The following is a 26,797-nucleotide window of genomic DNA, read 5'->3' on the forward strand; positions in this document are numbered from 1 at the left end:
ATTTGAAGTGGGTCTCCAGACTGAGCCAGAGGGTTTAAGGGAGGAGTCAGTTTTCTGTTCTCTATTCTGAGGAAAGGAACAAAAATGATTGGGAGCTTTACATTTCCTTTTTGACTTTTTGTCTTGGGGAAGAAAAGCTCCTTTACCTCCAGTAATAGTAGAAATAATAGAATCCAGTTGAGACCCAAACAATTTCAACATTCTAGGATTTAAGACATAGGGCTCTTCTGGTAGAGACATGCTTTTAATGTTAATTTTCATAATATCAAATACTACATTGCAAATAAAATTGTTTGCATTTTTAAGTAAATTCAAAAGATTAGAATATTCAGGGTCAGCGGACAACTGCTGTGCAAGACTGTTTAACCAGTAAATAGAAGCAACAGCCACATCAGCAATAGCTATAGCTGGTCTAAGTTTATAGGCAGTATGTAGAAATGCCTTTCTGAGATAAGATTCAAGTTTTCTTTCTTAAGAGTCTTTAAAAGAAGTACTGTCTTCTAGAGGAATTGTAGTGTGTTTAGCTAGAGTGGAAATGGCCCCATCATTTTTGGGAACTGTTTCCTATAACTCTAAGTTAGCAGCAGGTAAAGGATATAGTTTTTTTAAACCTTGTAGAGGGATTAAAAAAGACACCTGGCTTACATTCACTATTCCTAAGCAATCATATCAGACAGCATCAGGTATAAGGAAAATCTCAGGGAGATTGACAACCGTTTTCTATACTGAATTTAAATAATAACAGAGTTTATCATCAAAAGATTTAGCTTCTTCAATCCCTAAAGTGACTAAGGCTTCCTTCAAAAGAGAACAAATATGTTACATTTTAAACAAAAAGGAGGAATTATCAGGTTCTACGTCCAATGAGGGAGCCTCACTATTAGAGGAATTCTCATTTTTCGAAGATACTTTAGTATTTTGCAGGTCAGGATTTATATTACTGGTAGAAGGTTAAATATGAACTGTCCTTCTTCACTTATTTAAAGGCGGTAGTGCAGCTAGGGTCTTTGTAATAGCAGTAGCAATAAGTTTTTTCATTGCTGGGGGTATGCCATCTGCATCTATCTGTAAGGATGAGACAGTAGGTGCATTAGTACACAGAAACATTATTATATAGATCGGTATGCAATAAAAAATCTAAGCATGAGACACATAAATGAGCTGAAGAAGCTACTTTAGTTGTTTTACAATAAGCACACTTAGCTTTGGTAGAAAGGTGTTCAGTAGACTCAGTTCCTATGGTGATTTTAGGGACAGATTGGTGCTGCTTCATTATTGCAAAAAAATCAGCAAATTTAATGCAATAATTACTATTATTTCCTCCTTAAGGCAAGCTTTTTGATGAAAGGAAAAATATAGCGTTGCATGTACGTTAAAGCACTAAGCAAGATGTAGCCTAGCAAAGCAGTAACTGTCAGAGTGCACAATTTTTAATACAAATTTATAGACAAAAAATGTGTGCATCTGTTGATGACTGACGTGCACATATCGTGATGCACTGTTACGCCAAGAGTGACACCTGTTACAATTTTAAAAGTGCGTGTATAAAGGTACGCTTATCATTATATTCATGATAAGCGCTGTTGTGTGAAAAAAAAATCTGACGTATTTATGCACTGTTAAAGACGCACGCCTGCGTGTATAAATGCATGCAAACCTGACGAATATTTGTGCGCCGGGTCTAACCCGCGCTTGGGTGTTTATGTGCGCATGTGAAAATTTAGTCACAAAAAAATTAAAGCAAAGGGAATAGTAAGAATCTGTCCCAGGGCCATACATACATAGTTAAACTGTTAAACATCTTAAAAGTGCCCATAAACATAGCTGTGAGTGTCTATTAAAAAATACAAAACATACTTACCCATAAACACTTGTCCACTTAGTGGCAGACAGCCAAACCAGTACTGAAACATATCAGAAGGTATTGGGGTAGGAGTATAACGTCGGCCTGTAAAGGGAGGCAGAAGACGAGTCCCTGCAACCGAATTTAGAGAGAACCTAGGAAGGATTTCCCATGAGGTGAAAAACATTGTATCATGAGGCAATACTCCCTCTGACAAGCACTGTACTCTGAAGGGAACTCGACTTCAATATGCTCTGAAGCACCTTTCACTGAAGAAATCAAGCACATCATCATGCTTCAAAGTTTAAAACTGAGGCAAAGTTTAAAACTGAGGTATGAGTGAGGTGGGAGGGGATTTATAGGCTTTTTGAGGTTTGGGAAACTTTGCACCTCCTCCTGGTAGGAATGTAAATGCCATACATAACAGCTTGTGGATTCTCGCCACTTATATGAAAGAAAAGAGCTTCAGTATATGACAGTGATTTAACTTTATATTACATTTTTTTTAAAGGTCCTCTAAATACAGTAGAATTGTATAATCAACAAATGCATAATACAAAGACAATAAGAAAGCACTTAGTCTGAATTTCAAATGAGTAGTACATTTTTTTGTTCTGACAAATTAAAAAATGATCCTGGCAATCTGCGTGTGTCGGCGTATGGAATTTGGAGCAGTAGCTGCTGTTTGAATGTCTTTGCTGGGAGCTATACATGCCATGGCGTGTTTCAGCAATGAGGATGGATGCTAAACAGCCCTTGATATAGTTAGAAAGTTCCTGAAAAGTACCAGTAGAGAGTGGGGTTTCAAATGAGCAAAAACAGAATTTATGCTTACCTGATAAATTACTTTCTCCAACGGTGTGTCCGGTCCACGGCGTCATCCTTACTTGTGGGATATTCTCTTCCCCAACAGGAAATGGCAAAGAGCCCAGCAAAGCTGGTCACATGATCCCTCCTAGGCTCCGCCTACCCCAGTCATTCGACCGACGTAAAGGAGGAATATGCATAGGAGAAATCATATGATACCGTGGTGACTGTAGTTAGAGAAAATAATTCATCAGACCTGATTAAAAAAACCAGGGCGGGCCGTGGACCGGACACACCGTTGGAGAAAGTAATTTATCAGGTAAGCATAAATTCTGTTTTCTCCAACATAGGTGTGTCCGGTCCACGGCGTCATCCTTACTTGTGGGAACCAATACCAAAGCTTTAGGACACGGATGATGGGAGGGAGCAAATCAGGTCACCTAGATGGAAGGCACCACGGCTTGCAAAACCTTTCTCCCAAAAATAGCCTCAGAAGAAGCAAAAGTATCAAATTTGTAAAATTTGGTAAAAGTGTGCAGTGAAGACCAAGTCGCTACCTTACATATCTGATCAACAGAAGCCTCGTTCTTGAAGGCCCATGTGGAAGCCACAGCCCTAGTGGAGTGAGCTGTGATTCTTTCAGGAGGCTGCCGTCCGGCAGTCTCATAAGCCAATCGGATGATGCTTTTAAGCCAAAAAGAGAGAGAGGTAGAAGTTGCTTTTTGACCTCTCCTTTTACCAGAATAAACAACAAACAAAGAAGATGTTTGTCTGAAATCCTTTGTAGCCTCTAAATAGAATTTTAGAGCACGAACTACATCCAAATTGTGTAACAAACGTTCCTTCTTTGAAACTGGATTCGGACACAAAGAAGGCACAACTATCTCCTGGTTAATGTTTTTGTTAGAAACAACTTTCGGAAGAAAACCAGGTTTAGTACGCAAAACCACCTTATCTGCATGGAACACCAGATAAGGAGGAGAACACTGCAGAGCAGATAACTCTGAAACTCTTCTAGCAGAAGAAATTGCAACCAAAAACAAAACTTTCCAAGATAGTAACTTAATATCTACGGAATGTAAGGGTTCAAACGGAACCCCTTGAAGAACTGAAAGAACTAAATTGAGACTCCAAGGAGGAGTCAAAGGTTTGTAAACAGGCTTGATTCTAACCAGAGCCTGAACAAAAGCTTGAACATCTGGCACAGCCGCCAGTTTTTTGTGAAGTAAAACAGATAAAGCAGAAATCTGTCCCTTCAAAGAACTTGCAGATAATCCTTTCTCCAAACCCTCTTGTAGAAAGGGTAGAATCTTAGGAATTTTTATCTTGTTCCATGGGAATCCTTTAGATTCACACTAACAGATATATTTTTTCCATATTTTATGGTAAATTTTCCTAGTTACAGGCTTTCTAGCCTGGACAAGAGTATCAATGACAGAATCTGAAAACCCACGCTTTGATAAAATCAAGCGTTCAATCTCCAAGCAGTCAGTTGGAGTGAAGCCAGATTCGGATGTTCGAATGGACCTTGAACAAGAAGGTCCTGTCTTAAAGGTAGCTTCCATGGTGGAGCCGATGACATATTCACCAGGTCTGCATACCAAGTTCTGCGTGGCCACGCAGGAGCTATCAAGATCACCGAAGCCCTCTCCTGATTGATCCTGGCTACCAGCCTGGGAATGAGAGGAAACGGTGGGAATACATAAGCTAGGTTGAAGGTCCAAGGCGCTATCAGTGCATCTACTAGAGTCGCCTTGGGATCCCTGGATCTGGACCCGTAGCAAGGAACCTTGAAGTTCTGACGAGACGCCATCAGGTCCATGTCTGGAATGCCCCATAATTGAGTTATTTGGGCAAAGATTTCCGGATGGAGTTCCCACTCCCCCGGATGGAAAGTCTGACGACTCAGAAAATCCGCTTCCCAATTTTCCACTCCTGGGATGTGGATTGCAGACAAGTGGCAGGAGTGATTCTCCGCCCATTGAATTATCTTGGTCACTTCCTCCATCGCCAGGGAACTCCTTGTTCCCCCCTGATGGTTGATATATGCAACAGTCGTCATGTTGTCTGATTGAAACCTTATGAATTTGGCCTTTGCTAGTTGAGGCCAAGCTTTGAGAGCATTGAATATCGCTCGCAGTTCCAGAATGTTTATCGGGAGAAGAGATTCTTCCCGAGACCATAGACCCTGAGCTTTCAGGGGTTCCCAGACCGCGCCCCAGCCCACCAGACTGGCGTCGGTCGTGACAATGACCCACTCTGGTCTGCGGAAGCTCATTCCCTGTGACAGGTTGTCCAGGTTCAGCCACCAACGGAGTGAATCTCTGGTTCTTTGATCTACTTGGATCGTCGGAGACAAGTCTGTATAATCCCCATTCCACTGTCTGAGCATGCACAGTTGTAATGGTCTTAGATGAATTCGTGCAAAAGGAACTATGTCCATTGCCGCAACCATCAAACCTATTACTTCCATGCACTGCGCTATGGAAGGAAGAAGAACAGAATGAAGTACTTGACAAGAGCTTAGAAGTTTTGATTTTCTGGCCTCTGTCAGAAAAATCTTCATTTCTAAGGAGTCTATTATTGTTCCCAAGAAGGGAACTCTTGTTGACGGGGACAGGGAACTTTTTTCTATGTTCACTTTCCACCCGTGAGATCTGAGAAAGGCTAGGACAATGTCCGTATGAGCCTTTGCTTTTGACAGAGACGACGCTTGAATCAGTATGTCGTCCAAGTAAGGTACTACTGCAATGGCCCTTGGTCTTAGCACCGCTAGAAGGGACCCTAGTACCTTTGTGAAAATCCTTGGAGCAGTGGCTAATCCGAATGGAAGTGCCACAAACTGGTAATGCTTGTCCAGAAAGACGAACCTTAGGAACCGATGATGTTCCTTGTGGATAGGAATATGTAGATACGCATCCTTTAAATCCACCGTGGTCATGAATTGACCTTCCTGGATGGTAGGAAGAATTGTACGAATGGTTTCCATCTTGAACGATGGAACCCTGAGAAATTTGTTTAGAATCTTGAGATCTAAAATTGGTCTGAATGTTCCTTCTTTTTTGGGAACTATGAACAGATTGGAGTAAAACCCCATCCCTTGTTCTCCTAATGGAACAGGATGAATCACTCCCATTCTTAACAGATCTTCTACACAATGTAAGAATGCCTGTCTTTTTATTTGGTTTGAAGACAATTGAGACCTGTGGAACCTCCCCCTTGGGGGTAGTTCCTTGAATTCCAGGAGATAACCTTGAGAAACTATTTCTAGCGCCCAAGGATCGTGAACATCTCTTGCCTAAGCCTGAGCAAAGAGAGAGAGTCTGCCCCCCACCAGATCCGGTCCCGGATCGGGGGCCAACACTTCATGCTGTTTTAGTAGCAGTGGCAGGTTTCTTGGCCTGCTTACCCTTGTTCCAGCCTTGCATCGGTCTCCAGGCTGGTTTGGTTTGAGAACTATTACCCTCTTGCTTAGAGGGTGTAGAATTTGAGGCTGGTCCGTTTCTGCGAAAGGGACGAAAATTTGGCTTATTTTTAGCCTTAAAAGACCTATCCTGAGGAAGGGCGTGGCCCTTTCCCCCAGTGATGTCTGAAATAATCTCTTTCAAGTCAGGGCCAAACAGCGTTTTACCTTTGAAAGGGATGTTAAGCAATTTGTTCTTGGAGGACACATCCGCTGACCAAGACTTTAGCCAAAGCGCTCTGCGCGCCACAATAGCAAAACCTGAATTTTTCGCCGCTAATCTAGCTAATTGCAAAGTGGCGTCTAAGATAAAAGAGTTAGCCAATTTAAGTGCTTGAACTCTGTCCATAACCTCCTCATACGAAGAGTCTTTATTGAGCGACTTTTCTAGTTCTTCGAACCAGAAACACGCTGCTGTAGTGACAGGAACAATGCATGAAATTGGTTGTAGAAGGTAACCTTGCTGAACAAACATCTTTTTAAGAAAACCCTCTAATTTTTTATCCATAGGATCTTTGAAAGCACAACTATCTTCTATAGGGATAGTAGTGCGTTTGTTTAGAGTAGAAACCGCCCCCTCGACCTTGGGGACTGTCTGCCATAAGTCCTTTCTGGGGTCGACCATAGGAAATAATTTCTTAAATATAGGGGGAGGAACAAAAGGTATGCCGGGCCTTTCCCATTCCTTATTTACAATGTCCGCCACCCGCTTGGGTATAGGAAAAGCATCGGGGGGCACCGGGACCTCTAGGAACTTGTCCATCTTACATAATTTCTCTGGAATGACCAAATTGTCACAATCATCCAGAGTAGATAACACCTCCTTAAGCAGAGCGCGGAGATGTTCTAATTTAAATTTAAAAGTAATAACATCAGGTTCAGCTTGTTGAGAAATTTTTCCTGAATCTGAAATTTCTCCCTCAGACAAAACCTCCCTCCTGGCCCCTTCAGATTGGTGTGAGGGTATGTCAGAACCATTATCATCAGCGTCCTCATGCTCTTCAGTATCTAAAACAGAGCAATCGCGCTTTCTCTGATAAGTGGGCATTTTGGACAAAATGTTTTTAATAGAATTATCCATTACAGCCGTTAATTGTTGCATAGTAAGAAGGATTGGCGCACTAGATGTACTAGGGGCCTCTTGTGTGGGCAAGACTGGTGTAGACACAGAAGGGGATGATGCAGTACCATGCTTACTCCCCTCGCTTGAGGAATCATTTTGGGCAACATCATTATCAGTGGCATCATTGTCCCTACTTTGTTTGGACACTATGTCACATTCATCACATATATTTAAATGGGGAGGAACCTTGGCTTCCAAACATACAGAACATCGTCTATCTGATGGTTCAGACATGTTAACAGGCATAAACTTGATAACAAAGCACAAAAAACGTTTTAAAATAAAACCGTTACTGTCACTTTAAATTTTAAACTGAACACACTTTATTACTGAATATGTGAAAAAGTATGAAGGAATTGTTCAAAATTCACCAAAATTTCACCACAGTGTCTTAAAGCCTTAAAAGTATTGCACACCAAATTTGAAAGCTTTAACTCTTAAAATAACGGAACCGGAGCCGTTTTTACATTTAACCCCTATACAGTCCCTGGTATCTGCTTTGGTGAGACCCAACCAAGCCCAGAGGGGAATACGATACCAAATGACGCCTTCAATAAGCTTTTGCAGTGGTTCTTAGCTCCTCACACATGCATCTGCATGCCTTGCTTTCCAAAAACAACTGCGCATTAGTGGCGCGAAAATGAGGCTCTGCCTATGACTAGAAAAGGCCCCCAGTGAAAAAGGTGTCCAATACAGTGCCTGCCGTTTTTTTTAATACATCCCCAAGATTAAAAGAACTATTTATAGTTATAATCCACTAAATATACTTATAAAGTAATCGTTTTAGCCCAGAAAAATGTCTACCAGTCTTTAAAGCCCTTGTAAAGCCCTTTATTCTTATACTAAACTAAGAAAATGGCTTACCGGTTCCCATAGGGAAAATGACAGCTTCCAGCATTACCAAGTCTTGTTAGAAATGTGTCATACCTCAAGCAGCAAAAGTCTGCCCACTGTTTCCCCCAACTGAAGTTAATTCATCTCAACAGTCCTGTGTGGAAACAGCCATCGATTTTAGTAACGGTTGCTAAAATCATTTTCCTCTTACAAACAGAAATCTTCATCTCTTTTCTGTTTCAGAGTAAATAGTACATACCAGCCCTATTTTAAAATAACAAACTCTTGATTGAAGAATAAAAACTACATTTAAACACCAAAAAACTCTTAGCCATCTCCGTGGAGATGTTGCCTGTGCAACGGCAAAGAGAATGACTGGGGTAGGCGGAGCCTAGGAGGGATCATGTGACCAGCTTTGCTGGGCTCTTTGCCATTTCCTGTTGGGGAAGAGAATATCCCACAAGTAAGGATGACGCCGTGGACCGGACACACCTATGTTGGAGAAACCTTGTGTTACTCACAGCGCGAAGATAGAAAGTGTAGTACCTGCTTCCGTGGAGCTTTGATGCAAATCTTAGAAGAGGTATTTCTTGCTTACCCGGCTGGAAAGTTTTTTCAAAATCCCCCACCAAGTAGCTGGAAAAAGTTGTCATATATAATCTAGCTCTTTTTCAAGGTACTGTTACAAAAAAAATACCTGAAAAATACCAAGTTTGGAGCGTGAGGTTGCACTAAGTGCTCTAATAAGTGATGGCATATGAACTTAACTACCACTGGCGGATGATAATAGCTTAGGGGACGTTCTTTTAGGTGAATTTGTTGCTACTGATATGTCTTTATAAGTTTTTAACAATGTGTATTCCCGGTGCTGTAGAATGTCTTAGCAGACTTTAAAAATTATACTTTTCTAACTTAAGTGCGGCCTGGTCATTTTATAGCAAATGAAGATATATATTAATTGTTAATTTCTTTTTCATTTTCAAATATAATTTAATTTGTGAATGCCAGCACATTGTCCGAATATTTCTCTCTTAAAGCCAAATAAGCAGTGAATTATATCTTTTTATCTTAATAAATTTAAAAATGAGTTGAATCTTTTGTCCCCATTTTATCATGTGACAACCATGAGCCAATCACAAAATGTATATACTGTACATATAATCTGTGATTTTTTTTGCACATGCTCAGTCGAAGCTGGTGCCTCAGAAAGTGTGCATTAAAAAAGATTGTGCACATTTAGATAATGGAAGTAAATTGGAAAGTTGTTTTAAATTGCATGCTCTATCTGAATTATGAAAGTTTAATTTTAAATTTAGTGTCCCTTAAAATAAAAAGCTATTGGAGCTTTCATTAAACAGATGTGACCATATTTAATATAAACATAAATATTTCAAATAAAAGGTAAATTAGTACACGTTACAGGCATTTTTGAAACATTGATTACTGACAGCGTACTGCTAATCTAGAGCTGAAAACACAGCATGGTCAAACAGGGGTAGAACGTGCATATTGCCAACAATCACCAGCAGTGCATGGATGATCTGGAACTGACTTTAAAGGGACAGTCAACACCAGAATTTGTGTTGTTTAAAAAGAAAGATAATCCCTTTATTACCCATTCCCCAGTTTTGCATAACCAACACAGTTATAATAATACACGTTTTACCTCTGTATTTACCTTGTATCGAAGATTCTGCTGACTGCCCCCTTATTTCAGTTATTTTGACAGACTTGCATTATAGCCAATCAGTGCTCACTCCTAGGTCACTTCACGTGCATGAGCTCAATGTTATCTATATGAAACACATGAACTAATGCCCTCTAGTGGTCAAAATGCATGCAGATTAAAGGCAGTCTTCAAGGTCTAAGAAATTAGCATATGAACCTCCTAGGTTTAGCTTTCAACTAAGAATACCAAGAGAACAAAGCACGATTGGTGATAAAAGTAAATTTTGGAAGTTGTTTAAAATTGCATGCCCTATTTAAATCATAAAAGTTTTTTTTGGACTTGACTGTCCCTTTAAGTGTGTGTTTAATCACTGCAAAAGGGACAATTCTCCTAAGGCTGCAATGTCACAGTAATATGGAATAGTCATATGCTTGCCTGTAATAATACAGCCCTGTGCAAATAGCTCTGTATAAAAGCAACCCCTGACAATGAGCTAAACTTATGAAGCTGCAGATGCAGATTCAGAGCCTTTGCGGTACAGACCTGCTCATTTTATGAATGTTGCTTCCTAACCTCTCCACCACCTCTGAGGTGGCAGCTTAAAATTATCCAGGACTGATTTGACTGGGATGATTGATAACCCCTGCTCTTGGACAGAATAGCGATAGAAAAACAAAGCATAGTCGGGTCCTCCAGATAAACTAAAAGATGCATTTGAATGGGTTAGCAGTGGTGCAGATGGAAACGATTTGAAACAAAGGGACAGTATACTCAAAAAAAAATATTGTTTAAAAAGATAGATAATGCCTTTACTACCCATTCCCCGCTTTGCACAACCAACATTATTATAATAACATACTATCTAAGCCCCTAAAATACTATCTAAGCCCCTACAGGCCACCTTAATCTCAGTGGATTTTTTTTAGCTTTTCACAGCAAGACAGTGCTAATTAATGTGTGTCATATAGATCAGGGTTCTTCAAACCATGGGTCAGGACCCATTACTATGTCGCAACACCATGTTTACTGTGGTGCAAATTGTGTGTGTTGTAGAAACATGTTTGTGATGTGTGTGCGTGTGTTGCATGTGAGTGTGGTTATGTGTTTGTGTTGTATGAGAGTGTGTGTGGTGTATGGTGTGTGTGTTAACTTTTACAACACATTCAAGTTTGAGAACAATTAGGAATAAAGTATGCACACATTTTAGTCACTTTGCCAAAAATAGCAGCTATCTTGTATATTACTTCAGAAATTTTCAGACCAAGCATAAAAATAGGGTCACAAAAAAATGTGGTATTATGACACTGGGTCATGGGGAAAAAGTTTGAAGAACTCTAATATAGATAACACTGTGCTCACTCCTGTGGAGTTACGAATGAGTCATTACTGATTGGCTAAAATGCAAGTCTGGATAAGGGGGCAGGTAGCTTGGGTACAAAGTAATCACAGAGGTTGGCTTTGCAAAACTGTGGAATGGTTAATAAAGGGATTACCTATCTTTTTAAACAATAACAATTCTGGAATAGACAGTACCTTTAACTCTAAAAGCTGTAATTATGCAATCTACTGTAAAAATCCATTTTTTTAGAATGCCTGTACTGTTTGTGACAATCACAACAGTGTAACTTAGAAATACAAACACATATAAAATCATGCCATTTGTAGATGTTGTTGTCCTGAAGTGCCCATAGAAGTATGTGTCCACCCTGCCAATATATAAAAAATATATGGCATTCATATGGATACTGAGTGTTGAGGGTGTCTTGTGATGACAATAGGTGAATGTCACTCATGTAAATTAGTTTTTTCCTTGTTGAGTAAACAAAGGGGTTCCATGAATAGAGCTTTGCTGTAACCTTAAGAGGTGTGAATAGGCTATTATATGTCAGGTTTTGGAGACCTCCCAGTTTATATTTCGAAAGCAGGCAGTTAACACACAAAAATACCTTTTTAGGAACAGGTGTTTAACAAACAATATTATATAGCACTGTGATCACTCGAGAAACTTGTCTACAAATTTGTCTGATTAGAAAAAAACATTTCCTGAGGCAGATAGTGTATACATTGTGATGGAACCCAGAATTTGTATGATAGTATTTTTTTAGGAGTTGCTGTCTTGAGCGTATTCTCTGTTTGGCTAGAGAAAAAAGAGTCATGTGACAAACTTACCTTATTAAATAATGGACCAGCAAAATCACATCTGAATCTATGTATATAAACATTTATAATTAGCTTTAAATGCACACTGAACCCAATTTTTTTCTTTTGTAATTCAGATAGAGCAAGCTATTTTAAGCAACTTTCTAATTTACTCCTATTATCAATTTTCTTTGTTCTCTTGCTATCTTTATTTGAAAAAGAAGGCATCTAAGCTATTTTTGTTCAGACCCTGGACAGTACTTGTATAATGGTGGATGAATTTATCCACCAATCAACAAGAACAACCCTGGTTGTTCACCAAAAATGGGCCTGCATCTAAACTTATATTCTTACTTTTCAAATAAAGATAACAATAGAATGAAGAAAATTTGATAATAGGAGAAAATTAGAAATGTGCTTAAAATTGCATGCTCTATCTGAATCACAAAAGAAAAAGTTTGGGTTCAGTGTCCCTTTAAGAATTTTAAACTAATGTAATTTTTTGTTTTAGGTTACTACTATTCCTTGTTAGTTATAATGCAAGAGTCTGTTACGCCAATCAAAGCCTTTACGAAAGGAAAATGTATAAAAAAAATATATATATTGAAAATAAAAAGTATCATTAGGAAATGGAGTTGGTAACCAATTAACACAAATGCCCATTAAAAAAGCAGCATTAGATTATGTTGGTAACCTATTTAAAAAAAAAAAATGCTATGAGTCTTACAGGAAGAGGACACTTTTTTAAATTATAGTATATAAACATTTCTTCTTTTGATGTAAATACCTGTACAGGTCTCCCATCATCCTGTCCAATCATGTTCCTCCACTCAAGCAGAGAACGCTGAAGGTTGTCAAATCCTGTTTCCCACACTCGAACGGTACCTCCCAAATCAACTGTAACTACACCGTTACTATCAAGTGCAGCTAGTAGGACATCTGTGTCACAAATTTTTGATATCCATGATGTGTAGGGTGACAGAGAAGACGGTCTGGAAAAAAGAAATAGTTCTTTCAGCATTTGTAGAAATGCAAATACTGATTTTCTATCTACATTTCATGTAATAGTTTTTTCTCAAAATGTTCTAATATTATGGACTAGATTACGAGCGGAGCATTAACAGTTAGATATGAATGAAGGTTTTTCACTCGTATTACAAGTTGAAAGTAAACGTGATCACTTGAGCGTGTGACAGGTTAGCGCGATCTCAGAGCTCTGGTTAACTGTTTTGCTAAACAAAAAAGTACAGTTACACTCATAATAACACCATCTAAATAAAATATAATAAATATTGCACAAAAAAGTTATAAGGGCTCAAAGATATAAAGTCTCAGGTGTTAGGGAGGAAAAAAGGCAGACAAAGGGCTTTAACATAGAGATACATACGTATATACATGTCTAAAGATATGTCAAGCGAGCCTGTCAAAATATTCCTAGTTCTCCGAAATAGTGGCATTGCCGAGAGGCGTTTACTATACATGCCATTGGTCGACAATGCTGGCTATAGACAACACCCAGCATCACCGACCATATTGGTGATGTATAGTAAAAGGATCCCTGTACTATAACTGTGGTGCCTAACCACTAATCCTAATACCCCTTAACCAAGGTACCCCATGATTGCAAACTAACACCTATACCCCTGTAAACTAAACCCCCTAAGTTAACAAAAAATAGAAATCTAAGTAAATAAAACTATTACACCTAAACTATCACAACCCCAAATGCAATCTAACCCTACTCTACCTAACACCTAACCCCCCATCTAAACGAATCCCCCCTCTAAACTAAACCCACTAAGTTACACAAGTCACAAGAAAAAAAAATCTAAGTTACAAAAAATAATAAACTACAGCATCCAGAATAAAATACCTACCATAATAACTAATGATGAACTACATGGCCCATAAAATAAAAAACCCACCCAAAACAAAAAAAAACAAATAAACTCTAACACTAAAATAAATTACAATAGTTCTTAAAAGGGTCTTCTGTAGGGCATTGCCCTAACGTGATCATCTCTTTTTGGATAAAAACAATAACAAACCCCCCCTCTACAATACAAGTAACCCCACACCAGTAACCCCCCCCCCAAAAATAACAAAATCTAACTAAAAAAAACCTAGCCTAGAAAATAAAAGTTGAAATATTTTGTCAAGGCATATTTTGTCAAGGAGATGAGGTAAATGTCGGATGACCGGCAAAACCTTCTGGGCAGAATGGGTGACCGGATTTGAAGTATATCCCATTCCTCCCAGAAGGTAGCACTCCCAAACAAGTGGTATCCCTTGATAAATTACCGACAACATACTAAAAGTATGACTAGATCCCCTGCACCCTACTCAATCGGCACCCCTTTTAAGAAGTGGTGGACAGGGGCTCAATTCTGGTCCGGCGCTAGGTTCCAGGAGTCCGGCTAGACCAGCAAGGTTTTGCAGGCCCTCTAGCGATCGCCCCCCGGCGTTTTAGCGCATCTATGTGACACATTATGTAAACATTTATTATAGCTTTAGCTACAGAGCTTCATAGTTATAATGGGGAGGTTTATTACTTAGTATAGTTTATTATAGTGAGTTATTTTTTGACAGTAGGCAGAATGTGGGAGTTAGCTGGGGCGTTCCAGGAGAGTGTGGTTTAGACATTACAGTGTAGGCGGTATTAGAAACTTAGCTGGGAGTTCCAAAGTGTGTGTAGGTTAGGCGTGACGTGGTGTAGGCGGTCAGGGGAGTTAGCTGGGCGTTACAGGGGGAGTGTAGGTTAGCTGTGACATAGGTGTAGCCGGCCAGTGGAAGTTAGTGAGGCGGAGCAGGGGGAGTGTAGCTGAGGCGTGACATAGTGATAGGCGCTCAGGGGGAGTTAGTGCGAGTAGCCTGCACTTTGCTTCAGAGTCCCCACTGCAATATTAGAAGCGTGCCTAGGCAAACTAAAAATAGGGGGCCCCCACCGTAGCAAAATGCCGACGAGCGGCGACGTTGGTGGTGATGTCACGCTCCCATTGACTTCTATTGGAGAGACATCGCTGCTCGTCGGAAATTGCTCGGACACGCCCCTTTTATTAGAATATCTTGACAGACTGTCGGACTGAGAGGTCGACGAGCCAGAAAAGCAGTTTCCCGACAGTCTGTCAATGGTTTGAAATATCGGAGCCTTGGGGAGAATGTAACAACTTCGTCCAGTGCATTGAAAAAGGACAATAATAATGTAGGTTCCTCATATCAAGGGGTATGTTAAAGTCACCTGCCATAATTAACATGCCTTTACGATGTGTCAGGGCTTTTATGTGCTATTGATTTGAAAACTTTTTCCTGCTTTGTGGGCATAATCAGTGTTTTAGGTCAGATGTAAATTAGTCCAGATACCAGAAGGTGACGTCTCTCTTTGTCTGTATGCAGAGAGTCTCTTGCAGAAGTCATCTAGGTCCTCTTTTAGTTCTGTAGACTGCTTCATGTCCTCTCGAGGACAGTAAGCTGAAAGTAAAGCCCCAGCGATACGGGACATCCAAGTATCTACTATGCTTAGTAACGTGTTGAATCTCTCTGTCTGAAACTCCAGAGTGTGTGGACTTCCTGCAGCTTAGTTTTATTGAAAGGAACAGTTTGCTTTTGCCTGGCTCTCTCCTTCAGAATGAGGTCTCTTGACGGGGCAGTAAATGGGTTTCCGGCTCCCCTTTCTCGCTCTAGTGCAAAGTACTTAATAGTCACTGATAGATTTATGAAAGGGACTTTTTTTATGTTTCGTTACCCCTTTTGTGCTTTTTCCCGTGCTAGTTATTATATATTGTTTTTTTTTTTTCCTTTTTTGTTGAGCCCTGGACTCACAAGTATTATCACTTTTTTTTACTTTTACATGTTTTTACCTATGCTTTTAACTTTTCACTAATAAAGGTTATGTTTTATGAAAATAATTATAAGTTATATTTTGGGAATTCGTAATTCTGTAAATTTGTTTTTTTTTAACCTCTGAGTGAATAGGGGGTGCTTCTTTTCTGTCTCATATTTTTTTGCATTACATTTCCTGGTGGGCAGTTTCTCTTTTGTCCACTACGGTTACTTATTTGAATTTCCACAGGATAGAACTCACAGGATATATAGAAGTAATCACAGCTTTATTAAATCTTCTGACAGCAGTTAAAGCAGCACTGAAGATAAAAGCTCACTAATTGTGAGATGATAAAAGCAATTTCAATGACAAGATAAAAAACAGTTCAATACATAACGTGTTTCAGCAGTAACTGCCTTTCTCATGAGCAAATAATCTATAAAAAGAGCTGTAATCTCTTTTTTTATCTTCAGTGCTGCTTTAACTGCTGTCAGAAGATTTAATAAAGCCGTGATTACTTCTATATATCCTGTGAGTACTTTCTATTTAGTACCCCGCTCTTGCTTTGAAGGTATCACACCATTGTGCTTCCTTGTTAGATCCGACTGCATCACCTGTGAGAAAGGAGTGCTACCCTATCCTTTCTACTACATTGTGTGTAAAGTCCTGGGAAAAACTCCTGGTTGGCTGCACTCTCACACAGGAAAGTTTACCTATATTCATTCTGTATCTATTGTTTGTACTTTTTCTGTTAGACAGATAAAAGACGTGGTACTGCACAATTATGACTTTAAACAGACAGACATTGCACAAGCGCATATGCATATATACTGTGAATTCTTGTACATGCTCAGTAGGAGCTGGTGCCTCAGAAAGTGTGCATATAAATACACAAGATTGGGAGAATTTTGATAATAGAAGTGAATTGGAAAACTACTATTTAATTCACGAAAGTTTAATTTTGACGTGTCCCTTTAAGAAATCAAGTAACAGTTTATTTGGCATAGAGCAAACAGATTTAATATACAGCTGCAAATCTGCATTGCCCTTTTAAAGGAAAGCCAATACCTGACAAATCCTGGAAAAACTAAATTTATGCTTACCTGACAAATTGATTTATTCTATGGTAAGACAAGTCCACGGATTCATCCTTTACTTGTGGGATATTATCCTTCCCTACAGGAAGTGGCAAAGAGTACCACAGCAGAGCTGTCTATATAGCTCCTCCCTTAGCTCCACCCCCCAGTCATTCGACCGAAGGTACAGGAAGAAAAAGGAGAAACTACAAGGTGCAGAGGTGACTGAGTTTAAATAAAAAAATATAATCTGTCTTAAAATGACAGGGCGTGCCGTGGACTCGTCTTACCATAGAATAAATCAATTTATCAGGTAAGCATAAATTTAGTTTTCTTCTATAATGGTAAGACGAGTCCACGGATTCATCCATTACTTGTGGGATACAATACCAAAGCTACAGGACACGGATGAATGTGAGGGACAAGACAGATGGTTAAACAGAAGGCACCACTGCTTGACGAACTTTTCTCCCAAAAATAGCCTCCGAAGAAGCAAAAGTATCAAATTTGTAAAATTTGGAAAAGGTATGAAGCGAAGACCAAGTCGCAGCCTTACAAATCTGTTCAACAGAAGCATCATTTTTAAAAGCCCATGTGGAAGCCACCGCTCTAGTAGAGTGAGCTGTAATCCTTTCAGGAGGCTGCTGTCCAGCAGTCTCGTATGCCAAACGGATAATGCTTTTCAGCCAAAAAGAAAGAGAGGTAGCCGTAGCTTTTTTACCTCTACGTTTTCCAGAATAGACAACAAACAAAGAAGATGTTTGACGGAAATCTTTGGTTGCTTGCAAGTAAAACTTCAAAGCACGAACCACATCCAAGTTGTGCAACAGATGCTCCTTCTTAGAGGAAGGATTAGGACATAGAGAAGGAAAAACAATTTCCTGATTGATATTCCTATTAGTAACAACCTTTGGAAGGAATCCAGGTTTGGTACGCAAAACCACCTTATCAGCATGGAAAACAAGATAAGGCGAGTCGCATTGTAATGCAGATAGTTGAGAAACTCTTCGAGCCAAAGAGATAGCAGCTAAAAACAGAACTTTCCAAGATAGAAGCTTAATATCTATGGAATGCATAGGTTCAAACGGAACCCCTTGAAGAACTTTAAGAACTAAATTCAAACTCCATGGCGGAGCAACAGGTTTAAACACAGGCTTAATTCTAACGAAAGCCTGACAGAACGCCTGAACGTCTGGAACATCTGCCAGACGCTTGTGCAGTAGAATTGATAAAGCAGATATCTGTCCCTTTAAGGAACTAGCTGATAGCCCCTTCTCCAATCCTTCTTGGAGAAAGGACAAAATCCTAGGAATCCTGATCTTACTCCATGAGTAGCCTTTGGATTCGCACCAATAAAGATATTTACGCCATATCTTATGATAAATTTTCCTAGTGACAGGCTTTCGAGCCTGAATCAAGGTATCTATGACAGACTCAGAGAAACCCCGCTTGGATAAAATCAAGCGTTCAATCTCCAAGCAGTCAGCCGCAGAGAAACTAGATTTGGATGCTGGAACGGACCTTGAATCAGAAGGTCCTGTCTCAGAGTCCATGGTGGAAGAGATGACATGTCCACCAGGTCTGCATACCAAGTCCTGCGTGGCCACGCAGGTGCTATCAAAATCACCAAAGCTCTCTACTGTTTGATTCTGGCAATCAAACGAGGAAGGAGAGGAAACGGTGGAAACACATATTTTATCACCACTTTCACTTTACCCTTCGTAGTACTTAGAGTAGGAAAAGAGAATGACTGGGGGGTGGAGCTAAGGGAGGAGCTATATAGACAGCTCTGCTGTGGTGCTCTTTGCCACTTCCTGTAGGGAAGGATAATATCCCACAAGTAAATGATGAATCCGTGGACTCGTCTTACCTTTATAGAAGAAACATGTTTTTTCTTAAAATGTTTTTTTTTTTTTTTTTAAACTACGTGAAAAATAAGATTGAGTTTTAACAGAATTCTAGCAGACTAGTGCTGAATACATATTCTAATGAGGCCAGCTCACGCAAAGCCTGAAATACTGAGGCCCGAAGCTGCATCTTAATAAATGGGGCTCTAGGTGTTTAACCCTTTTTTCATTTTTGTAAAAAGAAACTTCACTAATGAATGTCCATTTAAATGAACAACCATAAAAAATGCCCATCTGTATAAAACATCCATGCAAACTGATAAAACTTGTGTTGAAAAATCAAGCTATTTTCCTTAAAGGGACATGACACCAAAAATGTTTCTTGCATGATTCAAATACATTATAAAATTTTAAGTAACTCTGCCTAATTCTCATGGTATTCTTTGTTGAAGGAACAGCAATGCCCTACTGGGAGCTATCTGAACATATTGAGTGAGCCAATGACAAGAGGCATATATGTGCAGCCCCTAATCAGCAACTAGCTCCCTATAGTGCATTGCTGCTTTTCAACAAAACAGAATTTATGTTTACCTGATAAATTACTTTCTCCAACGGTGTGTCCGGTCCACGGCGTCATCCTTACTTGTGGGATATTCTCTTCCCCAACAGGAAATGGCAAAGAGCCCAGCAAAGCTGGTCACATGATCCCTCCTAGGCTCCGCCTACCCCAGTCATTCGACCGACGTTAAGGAGGAATATTTGCATAGGAGAAACCATATGATACCGTGGTGACTGTAGTTAAAGAAAATAAATTATCAGACCTGATTAAAAAACCAGGGCGGGCCGTGGACCGGACACACCGTTGGAGAAAGTAATTTATCAGGTAAACATAAATTCTGTTTTCTCCAACATAGGTGTGTCCGGTCCACGGCGTCATCCTTACTTGTGGGAACCAATACCAAAGCTTTAGGACACGGATGAAGGGAGGGAGCAAATCAGGTCACCTAAATGGAAGGCACCACGGCTTGCAAAACCTTTCTCCCAAAAAATAGCCTCAGAAGAAGCAAAAGTATCAAACTTGTAAAATTTGGTAAAAGTGTGCAGTGAAGACCAAGTCGCTGCCCTACATATCTGATCAACAGAAGCCTCGTTCTTGAAGGCCCATGTGGAAGCCACAGCCCTAGTGGAATGAGCTGTGATTCTTTCAGGAGGCTGCCGTCCGGCAGTCTCGTAAGCCAATCTGATGATGCTTTTAATCCAAAAAGAGAGAGAGGTAGAAGTTGCTTTTTGACCTCTCCTGTTACCGGAATAAACAACAAACAAGGAAGATGTTTGTCTAAAATCCTTTGCAGCATCTAAAAGAATTTTAGAGCGCGAACAACATCCAAATTGTGCAACAAACGTTCCTTCTTCGAAACTGGTTTCGGACACAAAGAAGGCATGACTATCTCCTGGTTAATGTTTTTGTTAGAAACAACTTTTGGAAGAAAACCAGGTTTAGTACGTAAAACCACCTTATCTGCATGGAACACCAGATAAGGAGGAGAACACTGCAGAGCAGATAATTCTGAAACTCTTCTAGCGGAAGAAATTGCAGCCAAAAACAAAACTTTCCAAGATAATAACTTAATATCAACGGAATGTAAGGGTTCAAACGGAACCCCCTGAAGAACTGAAAGAACTAAGTTGAGACTCCAAGGAGGAGTCAAAGGTTTGTAAACAGGCTTGATTCTAACCAGAGCCTGAACAAAGGCTTGAACATCTGGCACAGCTGTCAGCTCTTTGTGAAGTAACACAGACAAGGCAGAAATCTGTCCCTTCAAGGAACTTGCAGATAATCCTTTCTCCAATCCTTCTTGAAGAAAGGATAGAATCCTAGGAATCTTTACCTTGTCCCAAGGGAATCCTTTAGATTCACACCAACAGATATATTTTTTCCATATTTTGTGGTAAATTTTTCTAGTTACAGGCTTTCTGGCCTGAACAAGAGTATCAATAACAGAATCTGAGAACCCTCGCTTTGATAAGATCAAGCGTTCAATCTCCAAGCAGTCAGCTGGAGTAGGACCAGATTCGGATGTTCGAACGGACCTTGAACAAGGAGGTCTCGTCTCAAAGGTAGCTTCCATGGTGGAGCCGATGACATATTCACCAGATCTGCCTACCAAGTCCTGCGTGGTTACGCAGGAGCTATCAAGATCACCTACGCCCTCTCCTGATTGATCCTGGCTACCAGCCTGGGGATGAGAGGAAACGGCGGGAATACATAAGCTAGGTTGAAGGTCCAAGGTGCTACTAGTGCATCTACTAGAGTCGCCTTGGGATCCCTGGATCTGGACCCGTAGCAAGGAACCTTGAAGTTCTGACGAGAGGCCATCAGATCCATGTCTGGAATGCCCCACAGTTGAGTGATTTGGGCAAAGATTTCCGGATGGAGTTCCCACACCCCCGGATGCAATGTCTGACGAATCAGAAAATCCGCTTCCCAAGTTTCCACTCCTGGGATGTGGATTGCAGACAGGTGGCAGGAGCGAGTCTCCGCCCATTGAATGATTTTGGTCACTTCTTCCATCGCCAGGGAACTCCTTGTTCCCCCCTGATGGTTGATGTACGCAACAGTCGTCATGTTGTCTGATTGAAACCGTATGAACTTGGCCCTCGCTAGCTGAGGCCAAGCCTTGAGAGCATTGAATATCGCTCTCAGTTCCAGAATATTTATCGGTAGAAGAGATTCTTCCCGAGACCAAAGACCCTGAGCTTTCAGGGATCCCCAGACCGCGCCCCAGCCCATCAGACTGGCGTCGGTCGTGACAATGACCCACTCTGGTCTGCGGGAGGTCACCCCTTGCGACAGGTTGTCCAGGGACAGCCACCAACGGAGTGAGTCTCTGGTCCTCTGATTTACTTGTATCTTCGGAGACAAGTCTGTATAGTCCCCATTCCACTGACTGAGCATACACAATTGAAATGGTCTTAGACGAATGCGCGCAAAAGGAACTATGTCCATTGCCGCTACCATCAAACCTATCACTTCCATGCACTGCGCTATGGAAGGAAGAGGAACGGAAGGAAGTATCCGACAAGAGTTTAGAAGTTTTGTTTTTCTGGTCTCTGTCAGAAAAATCCTCATTTCTAAGGAGTCTATTATTGTTCCCAAGAAGGGAACTCTTGTCGACGGAGATAGAGAACTCTTTTCCACGTTCACTTACCATCCGTGAGATCCGAGAAAGGCCAGGACTATGTCCGTGTGAGCCTTTGCTTGAGGAAGGGACGACGCTTGAATCAGAATGTCGTCCAAGTAAGGTACTACAGCAATGCCCCTTGGTCTTAGCACCGCCAGAAGGGACCCTAGTACCTTTGTGAAAATCCTTGGAACAGTGGCTAATCCGAAAGGAAGCGCCACGAACTGGTAATGCTTGTCCAGGAATGCGAACCTTAGGAACCGATGATGTTCCTTGTGGACAGGAATATGTAGATACGCATCCTTTAAATCCACCGTGGTCAAGAATTGACCTTCCTGGATGGAAGGATTGTTCGAATGGTTTCCATTTTGGACGATGGAACCTTGAGAAACTTGTTTAGGATCTTGAGATCTAAGATTGGTCTGAACGTTCCCTCTTTTTTGGGAACTACGAACAGATTGGAGTAGAACCCCATCCCTCGTTCTTTTAATGGAACAGGATGAATCACTTCCAGAAGATAACCTTGGAAGACTATTTCTAGCGCCCAAGGATCCAGAACATCTCTTGCCCAAGCCTGAGTGAAGAGAGAGAGTCTGCCCCCCACCAAATCCGGTCCCGGATCGGGGGCCCGCGTCTCATGCTGTCTTGGGAGCAGTGGCAGGTTTCTTGGCCTGCTTTCCTTTGTTCCAGCCTTGCCTTGGTCTCCAGGCTGGATTGGCTTGAGAAGTATTACCCTCCTGCTTAGAGGATGTAGCACTTGGGGCTGGTCCGTTTCTGCGAAAGGGACGAAAATTAGGTTTATTTTTGGCCTTGAAAGACCTATTCTGAGGAAGGGCGTGGCCCTTGCCCCCAGTGATATCAGAGATAAACTCTTTCAAGTCAGGGCCAAACAGTGTTTTCCCCTTGAAAGGAATGTCAAACAATTTGTTCTTGGAAGACGCATCCGCTGACCAAGATTTTAACCAAAGCGCTCTGCGCGCCACAATAGCAAACCCAGAATTTTTCGCCGCTAACCTAGCCAATTGCAAGGTGGCGTCTAGGGTGAAAGAATTAGCCAATTTAAGAGCACGAATTCTGTCCATAATCTCCTCATAAGAAGAAGAATTACTAATAATCGCCTTTTCTAGCTCATCGCACCAGAAACACGCGGCTGTAGTGACAGGGACAATGCATGCAATTGGTTGTAGAAGGTAACCTTGCTGAACAAACATCTTTTTTAGCAAACCTTCTAATTTTTTATCCATAGGATCTTGGAAAGCACAACTATCTTCTATGGGTATAGTGGTGCGCTTGTTTAGAGTAGAAACCGCCCCCTCGACCTTGGGGACTGTCTGCCATAAGTCCTTTCTGGGGTCGACTATAGGAAACAATTTTTTAAATATGGGGGGAGGTACGAAAGGTACACCGGGCCTGTCCCATTCTTTATTAACAATGTACGCCACCCGCTTGAGTATAGGAAAAGCTTCGGGGGGCCCCGGGATCAAATTTGGAAGCTTTAACCCTTAAAATAACGGAACCGGAGCCGTTTTTATATTTAACCCCTTTACAGTCCCTGGAATCTGCTTTGCTGAGACCCAACCAAGCCCAAAGGGGAATACGATACCAAATAATGCCTTCAGAAAGACTTTTCTATGTATCAGAGCTCCACACACATGCAGCTGCATGTCATGCTGTTCTCAAAAACAAGTGCGCCATACCGGCGCGAAAATGAGGCTCTGACTATGATTAGGGAAAGCCCCAATAGAATAAAGTGTCTAAAACAGTGCCTGCCGATATTATTTTACAAAAAATACCCAGATTAAATGATTCCTCAAGGCTAAATATGTGTAAATATGATCGATTTAGCCCAGAAAATGTCTACAGTCTTAATAAGCCCTTGTGAAGCCCTTATTTACTGTGTGAATAAAAATGGCTTACCGGATCCCATAGGGAAAATGACAGCTTCCAGCATTACATCGTCTTGTTAGAATGTGTCATACCTCAAGCAGCAAAAGACTGCTCACTGTTCCCCCAACTGAAGTTAATTCCTCTCAACAGTCCTGTGTGGAACAGCCATGGATTTTAGTAACGGTTGCTAAAATCATTTTCCTCATACAAACAGAAATCTTCATCTCTTTTCTGTTTCAGAGTAAATAGTACATACCAGCACTATTTTAAAATAACAAACTCTTGATTGAATAATAAAAACTACAGTTAAACACTAAAAAACTCTAAGCCATCTCCGTGGAGATGTTGCCTGTACAACGGCAAAGAGAATGACTGGGGTAGGCGGAGCCTAGGAGGGATCATGTGACCAGCTTTGCTGGGCTCTTTGCCATTTCCTGTTGGGGAAGAGAATATCCCACAAGTAAGGATGACGCCGTGGACCGGACACACCTATGTTGGAGAAATGAAACAATTTAAATAGAAAGTTGTTTAAAATTGTATGCTCTATCTGAATAATGAAAGTGTCATTTTGACTACATAATATCTTTAAATATGTGTTTGGTTCCTTAGAATTATGTTGTTTCCCCATTCTTCTTTTTAATTGTTAAATATTCACTGCACATGTATTTTTATTTAGTCATTGTCCATAAAGTTAGAGTAGAAATGTTCTTTCCTCGCAGTAAATTAATTTGCTTTCTTAAGTGCTTCTAAATCATTTTTGCAAAAAACAAGACAATTAAATATATAGGAATTTGGTTGTTTTCTTCATGAAAAAATGTTCCAGTAAATCCAGTTAGAGACACGAGTGAAGGAAGGTTGAGGATGTTCTTCTGTCCCTTGAGCACAGACTGGTAATATAAACACTAATCATAGCAAAATGAAACTTTGCCCTATTCCAATAAGTGCATAATCCTCCCTTAAGCACATGGTTTGATCCTTTGATTATTGACCAAAAAGGTCAGACAAGGCCCATAGTCTGGTTATAAAAACAAATCCAATATTGTTGTGTAGGTCAGAGTATTACAAACATGACTGTCAGCCTTATCTTTTGCATCTAGAATTTTGAACAAAGCTGAACCAAGGATTAAAAGTAAAATATTTAGCTTCAGGAAAGGTTTATCATACTCAAAGCTAATCCTGTAACATGCCATATATGCTGTATAAGAAACAGCTTTTAATCATTTGAGCACTAAGGGCTAGATTACGAGAGGCACACTAACAGTTAAATGCCAGCTAAATCGGTTTTATCGCAGGTGTTTGCGTGCAACGGGCTTAGTGCTCGTATGACAAGTTGAAAGTATATCTGTTTATACTTATCTTCTAGATTGTAAATTCCAATGGGAATAGGGCCCTCAATTCCTCCTGTATGTGTTTGTAAATTTTGTCCTGTCTCTTACAAGTTTTATATCATTGTTTTATTTAAATTAATTGTATACATGGAGAGCGCTGCAGAATATGTTGGCGCTTCATAAATAAAGTATAATAATAAAATAATAATTATATGTGTGTACAGATGTATTTATGCATTTATATGTGTATATATGTATTTACAGACATATACACACATATTAACACATAAATACATATATCCCCCTCTGTCTCTCTCTGAACCCCCCCCTCTGTCTCTGAATCCCCCCTCTGTCTGTCTCTCTGAATCCCTCCCTCTGTCTAACTCTCTGAATCCCCCGTCTGTCTCTCTGAACCCCCTGCTCTGTCTCTCTGAATCCCCCCTCTGTCTGTCTCTCTGAATCCCCCCCCCCCTCTGTCTGTCTCTCTCTCTTTCTTCCCCCTCTGTCTGTCTCTCTCTCTCTCTTTCCCCCTCTATCTGTCTCTCTCTTCTGCCCCTCTGTCTCTCTCTTCCCATCTTTGAGGCCTATTTAAGAAAGACCTCGCTGAATGCGGAGAGCAATACGCTCTCCGTATTCAGCATTGCACCATTGCTGGTGCAACGCCGCCCCCTGCCGCCAGTAGGGGGGTGTCAATCAATCCGATCGTATTCGATCGGGTTGAATTGCGGCGATTCCTGTCCGCCTACTCAGAGCAGGCGGACAGGGTTATGGAGCAATGGTCTTTAGAGTTGCTATAAAAGAATCTTTCCTGACAAATGCAGCATAGCAAACAATTACAGCTTATATCTGAGTTAATATAGAGAGGATTTCCCACATGCGTATTAAAAACATAATTTATGCTTACCAGTATAATTAATTCAATACTCCAGGGAATTACCTTTCCTGGCCACTAGGAAGTGGCAAAGATTCCCAAGCTCCAAGAGCCCTGTAAAGCAACTCCCACCTCTATGGTAGTTAGTCTGACTTATAGCCAAGCAAAAAAGAGGTAGGGAAAGAAAACAAAGTAAATAAAAGAAGAAAAAAGAGGTGCAAAAAATACAAAACTACCATCAGAAAATTAACAGAAAATTAACAGAGTGGGTCTCGTGGACCCTCACCACCATGAAATAAATTAATTTATCAGGTGCGTATAAATTATATTTTCTTTCATATAGATGGTGAGAGTCCACAATCCATTACTCCTGGAAACCAATACCAAGATTTCATTCTAGAACCAAAAAAAATAACAAACAAACTAGATGATTGTCTAAAAACTCTAGTAGTCTGTGGATAAAACTTCAAGGTTCAAACAACATCAAAGTTATGGAGATGCTTCTCCACAGAACTCTTAGGATAAAAACATATACAAACAAATATCTCCTGAATAACATACTTCAGAGATACCATCTTTGGCAAGAAAACAAACTTTGTCCTCAACAATGCCTTATCTAAATGAAAAATAAGATAAAGAAAGTCACAAAAAGAGCAAACAATTCAGAAACCCTCCTGGCAGATGAAATTGTCAAAAAGAACAAAACTTAACAAGAGGAGCCTGCAAAACCTTCCGAAACAAAAAGGAGGAGAAACTGGCTAAATAACCTGATTACAGACTAAACAAAGCACTGAATATCCCGAAAAATAGCAATCTAAAAGGGATCAAAACTAAATGAGCAAAAATCTGACCCTTCTAGGAACCAGTGAAAAAACCTTATCCAAACCATTCTGAAAAAAATAAAAACC

The 26,797-nt window shown here is 40.4% G+C and overlaps 1 protein-coding gene across 1 annotated transcript in view; it reads right to left on the minus strand.

Moving 5' to 3' along the window:
• Positions 1-26,797, minus strand: part of VWA8 (von Willebrand factor A domain containing 8) — a 1,436,595-nt gene that overhangs the window by 357,801 nt on the left and 1,051,997 nt on the right. Inside the window, exon 38 of the mRNA XM_053707969.1 lies at positions 12,666-12,870. Coding sequence (XP_053563944.1) covers positions 12,666-12,870 — 205 coding nt within the window. The remainder of the gene's footprint in view (positions 1-12,665; positions 12,871-26,797) is intronic.

The sequence above is a fragment of the Bombina bombina genome, chromosome 3 (genome assembly GCF_027579735.1).
Source record: "Bombina bombina isolate aBomBom1 chromosome 3, aBomBom1.pri, whole genome shotgun sequence".
NCBI lineage: Eukaryota > Metazoa > Chordata > Amphibia > Anura > Bombinatoridae > Bombina > Bombina bombina.